The 6513-nt window shown below is 42.4% G+C and overlaps 1 protein-coding gene across 1 annotated transcript in view; it reads left to right on the top strand.

Annotated features, from left to right (window-relative positions):
- The first annotated feature begins 1031 nt into the window (after positions 1 to 1031).
- The window catches only part of nat9 (N-acetyltransferase 9 (GCN5-related, putative)), a 33460-nt gene continuing 27978 nt past the window's right edge, over positions 1032 to 6513 (top strand). The window contains exons 1-2 of the mRNA XM_063030734.1: positions 1032 to 1168; positions 5210 to 5319. Coding sequence (XP_062886804.1) covers positions 1092 to 1168; positions 5210 to 5319 — 187 coding nt within the window. The 5' untranslated portion in view covers positions 1032 to 1091. The remainder of the gene's footprint in view (positions 1169 to 5209; positions 5320 to 6513) is intronic.

Genomic DNA, 6513 nt, shown 5'->3' with positions numbered 1-6513 from the left:
ATTATTTATGGTGCAACTGTAACGAAAACCAATTTCCCCCGGGATCAATAAAGTATGACTATGACTACGACTATGACTATAACAAGGGGAGTTGAGTATAGGAGCAAAGAGGTCCTTCTGCAGTTGTACAAGGCCCTGGTGAGACCCCACCTGCAGTATTGTGTGCAGTTTTGGTCTCCAAATTTGAGGAAGGACATTCTTGCTATGGAGGGAGTGCAGCGTAGGTTCACTGGGTTAATTCCAAGGATGGAAGGAATGTCATATATTGAAGGATTGGAACGACTGGGCTTGTATACACTGGAATTTAGAAGGATGAGAGGGGATCTGATTGAAACATATAAGATTACTAAGGGATTGGACACAGTAGAGGCAGGAAACATGTTCCTGATATTGGGGGAGTCCAGAACCAGAGGCCACAGTTTAAGAATAAGGGGTGGACAATTTAGAACGGAGTTGAGGGAAAACTTTTTCACACAGAGGGTTGTGGATCTGTGGAATGCTCTGCCTCAGAAGGCAGTGGAGGCCAATTCTCTGGATGCTTTCAAGAAAGAGTTAGATAGAGCTCTTAAAGATAGCGGAGTGAAGGGATATAGGGAGAAGGCAGGAACTGGATACTGATTGTGGATGGTCAGCCATGATCACAGTGAATGGCGGTGCTGGCTCCAAGGGCCGAATGGCCTACTCCTGCACCTGTTGTCTACTGTTTTGGGCCGAGACCCTTCGTCAGGACAGATATCTTGGCTAGCATGTACGGGCAGGGCTGAAGGGCATGTTTCCAATCTCATAAAACCCGAAGATGCAGGCTATGCCCTGGGATTCACCCAAACTCACCAATTCCTTGATAGTTCTTTTATTTCCGCAACCTTGTGAGAGATAAGTGCATTTACAAGGGTTAATATGCATCACTCCTGAACAGATAAAGTAAAATACTTTGCATTTCTCACGTTTTCATTTCTAAGTGGAGAGCCCAAAGAACATCATTTCCGTTGCGACAAAATCGCGCTCTACTACAGCCTCACACGTCGGCCACCGTCAGCAGGACAGCGCATGCGTACCCGGGGCTTGCCGAGGCCCCCGGTCCCGGTATCGGGATGCGGCTGAATGAGGATGTCGTGCTGCGGGGTCAGCTGGCCGTGCTCGTCCCCTACAACGCGCGGCACGTCCCCAGGTTGGAAAGGGACAACTAACGCGCGCTTCGGTGTCAATGCGGGATTGTGGCCTGCAAACGCGTTCATGGCCTTGGGAGTGAGGGCACAGTGCTCGTTCTCGCCTGGTCGTGACCTGCACAATTATGGGGGTCAGTGTGTGCTCACAGTGACCCTCGGGGTGGTGAGGGCAGGGCCGTGCACACTCATGGCTTCTGTTAGATCCCAGGGAAGCCCCGGAGCAGGAGCAGGGATGGGGCACTGGCCGCGACTCCTCTTCCCTGCCCGTTCCACATTGTCCTCAGTTTCCTAATCACCTTCGGCCTCTTTAAATACCTTCAACGCTTTGCCATTCATAATTCTGTGGACTACACCCTCTGTTCGGAAAGATTTACTTAGCTGAGTTGACCCTTTTCATCTATGCCCTGTTGTTTGAGTGTTGTGGAAACGTGAAAGTGTATCTTGTCATACCCTCCTAGGGCCATGATTGCTTTAATTATTTTAAGCTGCAAAAGATAATGGTCTGACTTTTAAGTTGAAAATGATAATACAGCCCCCCCGCCCCCTTCCCAGGAATCAGCCTAGTCAATTTCTTCTCTACTTCCTCAAAAGCTAGTATATGATTTCTTAAATAAATGGACCAAACGTGCACAGTACTGCAGGTGCAGCCTCACCCCATACAATTATAACAAACTCACATCCCTAATGATAAACACTAAACTGCCATTTGTCGTCTTGGTTACTTGCTGCACACTAACATTTGGACATTTAGATCCCTTTATACTCTTATGTTTCTGTCCATTTAGATAATAATCTACTTTTTGATTCCTGTAAGGTATGCTGTATATCATCACACTTTCCTACAATCTGTTCTCATACACCTTATCCTGCTGTGGACTTCAAATATCCTTATGACCACATTCAGTTCTCGTATTATCAGCAGCCTTAGGAATCGTATGCTTTGTCATCATGCCCAAGCCATTAACATAAATAACTAATCAAAAGTTCAGAGTAAATCTATTATCAGAATACATATATGTCACCATATACAACCCTGAGATTAATTTTCTTCTGGGTATGCTCAATAAATCCACAATAGAATAATAGATTCCACGAAAGACTACACCAACTGGGGTGTTCAACCAGTGTTCAAAAGATAACAAACTGCAACTACAAAAAGAAAGACAATAATAATAAATAAATGAGCAATAAATATCAAGAACATGAGATGAAGAGTCCTTGAAAGTGGTGGGACCATTTTAATGATGGGTTAAGTGAAATTGAGTGAAGCTATCCCCTCTGGTTCAAGAGCCTGATGGTTGAGGGATAATAACTGTTCTTGAACCGAGTGGTGTGAGTCCTGAGGCTCTTGTACTTTCTTTCTCGTGGTAGCCTTAAGAAGAGAGCCGTGAATACTAGCTCACTTTTTAAAAATTTCTATTTTTGCACAACTTATTTAATTTAATTATTTAATATAAATATATACTACTGTAATTCACAGTTTTTTTTTCCTATTTTTGTACTCCTGCTGTCAAGTCAACAAAGTTCACAACATATGCTAGTGATATGAAACCTGATTCTGATTCGATCCTGGGTGGTGGGGTCCTTGATGATAGACGTCGTTTTCCTGTGATGCTTCGCGACTGAAGACCAAAGAGTGATCCTTGAGGCACACCACTAATTGCTTCTTTCCAGTTCTCACCTGGAGTCCAGATATGTCAGGGTATTTCATACTATGTTAATCATTGAGAAGTCTGATGGTCGTCATTCATAAACAGACTGCACAACCCTAACTCTACCTCAGCATGGAGCACAACAACCACTTCTTGCACCATATTGTTCCTAATTGTGTTTTGCACAGTTTTTTTTTAACTATCTTGAATAATTTATGTTCTGTCTGTTGCCTGACTCTACATGCTTGTGATGCTGGTGCAAGCAAATGTTTCATTGTACCTGTACCTCACTGTACTTGACTTGACTCAGATTGATGTTGTCCTTTGCCATGACACCTCACTCAGCACCTGACAGCTTTTTACAATTATCGGGCGGTTTCCTGATTCTGATTTCCTGTGATTATTTCACCTGAACAACAAGGATGATATGAACAATCCTAAGGTTTCTTTCCACAGAAGTACAACTTGCCCATAAGATTAAAATAACTAAGTACCCTTCTACTTGGGCCTACTGCCTGGTATAACTCTGAAAACAAGGGTGAACTTGGTGAAAACGGTGTCAGAACATCCCAAAGGAACACTGCCAGAATACACAGTATTGTAACATTGGTCCTTGTTTATTCAGCGGCAGATTAGTGTTTATCTTATGTTCTGCAGCCACCATAAGAAATACATTAATGCTCAGTTTAATTTAGACAAGGATATTTAGGTGCACTCCAACTGAGGAACTTGCAGAGACTCACTAGATTGGTTACAAGAACAATGAGTTTCCATATGAGACGAGATAGACTTTGGGACTGTATTCTGAAGAGTTTTGGAGGATGAGAGGAAATTTTATCAAAACTTATTAGAGTTTGACAGACTAGATTAAGAAATTCATGAAGTTGTACACCACGGAAACAGATCCTTTGGCCGAACTAGTCAATGCCAGCCAAGATGTCCCTCCAGACTGATCCCATTCAACTGTAAACCACTCTAAATCTTTACTATCCATGTACCTGTATTTTAAATATTGTTAATTGCACCTGTGTTCAATTGCACCAAACAGCTAAGGTGGCAACTGCCATGATGTCAGCTACCCATTCACATCTTGTCAAATCCATCACAACATACTGGCAAAAATACCCAGTGTCTGCTTTGAGCACCTAGACATCATCCAGTTGGAAGGGACTGTGAGTCAGGCCCAATGCTGGAAACAAAGGTACTGGGTTTCCTGTGTAGGTGCTCCAGTTTCTTCGCACATCCCAAAAACATGCAACATGGTAAGTTAGTTAGCCATTGTAAATTGGCCCTGATGTATAGAGGTCTGGTAGATTTGGGGAAGTTGTTAATGAGAATGGGAGGTAAATTAAAAGTAGCTTAATGTAGGATATGTGTAGAAATGGCTGGCTGATGGTTGTCAAGGATGTGGTGACCAAGGGCTTGTTTCATTCTCTGTGCTATAGCTGTAAAATAACTCATCACTGATCTTGCAACAGAAATGCCCGGCTTCAGCCCCTTTTGAAGATGGTGGATGTTATGGCCACCTTCTCCTCAAATGGAAGATGATAAATAACCCAAAGTTCAAAGGAAGGACCCATCACATTAATCTGCTCAAATAGATCTTTAGCATAGCGTGTCAGTTAGTGACATCGTAGGAAGCTGTGGACTCAAATGAGAGGTGGACCTTCAAGTGTGAGGCTTCTTGTGTCATATGAAAGATGATCAATATTCATGCCACACAGACATTTAGATTATGGGATGGGCTGGGTTGCTTTCATTTGGCCAGTATGGACTTGTCGGGCCAAACAGACTCCTATTCAGTGACCATTATGTGACTCTTTGTTGTTTGCTTGCAGAGATCATAAAGCTTAATGAGATGCAAGACTCTTTCTTCCACCTCCCACTCTTCCCAAATTTGGAATAGCAACAACAGTATCAGTTGCTGCATTTTGTGTTGGTTTTGGTGCAGGTTTTTGTGTTGTGTATTCTCGTCTTAAAACTCTGCATTAGAAACTGGTGTAATTTTTGAGCGGGGTTGACCAGCTAGAGCCAAGTACTCAGAATTTCTGAAGAGATACTTGGTGACCATGACTTTGGAAAATAGCTCTTGGTATTAGAGAATTTGGCTAAATCTTGGTTACAGAGTCACTTGTCTCAATTGTAGAGGACAATAACCTTGACTTTAATTGCATGCTGGCAAATTAGTCTGGTCTTACTGTCCTCGTGTATTTCCATGACTTTGGGGGAGAGTTGTTAAATAAGCTGCTGATTCCCTGTTGCATATTGCATTATTGCACATAGTACATTGGGAGGAGAGTGTTTTATTCAAATATTTTTTCGCTGTTATTTGTAATTGATTACACATGTGTCTTTCTATTTATGATTTACAGTACATTTAATTGGTTGCAGGTATCACCAGTGGATGAAATCAGAAGAGTTACTGAAACTCACAGCTTCGGAGTCTCTTACCCTGGAACAGGAGTATCAGATGCAGAGAAGCTGGCAGGAGGATGATGATAGTAAGGATTTGCTAATTTGTTGGTTGCTTGGATTGGCTTCATTCAGTCATTGGACTTTTCTTTTACTGATATTTGTGCAGAACACTACTAAATTTGTTCTGGTTCATCAGTCTGAGGAGCAATGATGCCAAGGAACTGGTATGTTTCTCTTTCATAAACTTCTCCATCCTGGGACATGCTTGCTGCTGGCAAGGCCCTCATTTCTATGAGTCATTCCTTGAGTCATTGCAATCTTTGTGTGGTTACTCTTATTTCTCTGGATGTTAAGGGAATTGAGGGACATGGGAATAGGTGGAGCTAGAATATTAACCAGGCTTGAGGGCTGAATGGCTTACTCTTGCTCTTATTTCCTACATTCCTAGTCTAGGTAGATGCAGCATTCTAACCCAACAATGATAAAGGAATGTAAGTCTTTTAACAGAAGCTGAAAGGAGTGGTGTTACTGTGCATGCACTGCAGCTAGTTTTCTAGGCAGTAGATGTCATGGGATTGGGAGGTGCTGTCGGTATCCTATGAAGGATCTATAGTCCTAATCTGCCTGCCTGAGTCTATGAATGGATTATTTAATGTGGTGCTTGGGATGTCAGTCAAGCAAGCTGCTTTGTCATGGTTAATGTGGAGCTTCTGGAGAATCATTGGAACTGCACTCATCCAGTCAAGTGGAGAATATTCCATTGTGCTCCAGACTTGGGGCTTGTAGATGTAAAAATGCTGTGGGGAATCAGATGGTCCCTTATCTCAAGAGACCCTGTCATTGATTTGTCTGCCGCAGAAGTTACTCACCTGCCTTACCAAGTGATGACCTCCAAGATGGTGATGCATTCACTGCTTGTCCCTTGAATGTCAAAGGGAAATTATTCGATTTCTTATCACTTTACATAAGTGGAATTAATAAAACAGCTATATATGGTTGGGCCCAGGGTAAGTACTAAGCACGTCTGGTCAGTTTCAAACAATAAGCTCTTGTTGCCCCAAACCAGGAAGATTCAGTATTTTCTCATTGTGACATGTTCCTGATTGCTACATGTCCCAACTTTGGATCAGTTTTTAAGTGAAGAGTTTGTGTTCAGATAGATACCGTAAGGAAGTCCCATACTATCACTTTGAGGTTGATTTGAATTTTGGCTGCAGAGATGAGAGCCAAGTCTATAATTTAATACACAAGCAGTCCTTAATTGGTCAGTGCAGATGAAA

The sequence above is a fragment of the Mobula hypostoma genome, chromosome 22 (assembly GCF_963921235.1).
Source record: "Mobula hypostoma chromosome 22, sMobHyp1.1, whole genome shotgun sequence".
In the NCBI taxonomy this organism is placed as follows: domain Eukaryota; kingdom Metazoa; phylum Chordata; class Chondrichthyes; order Myliobatiformes; family Myliobatidae; genus Mobula; species Mobula hypostoma.
The sequence above is the reverse complement of the archived record's forward strand: the minus strand, read 5'-3'. Positions and strand labels throughout refer to the sequence as shown.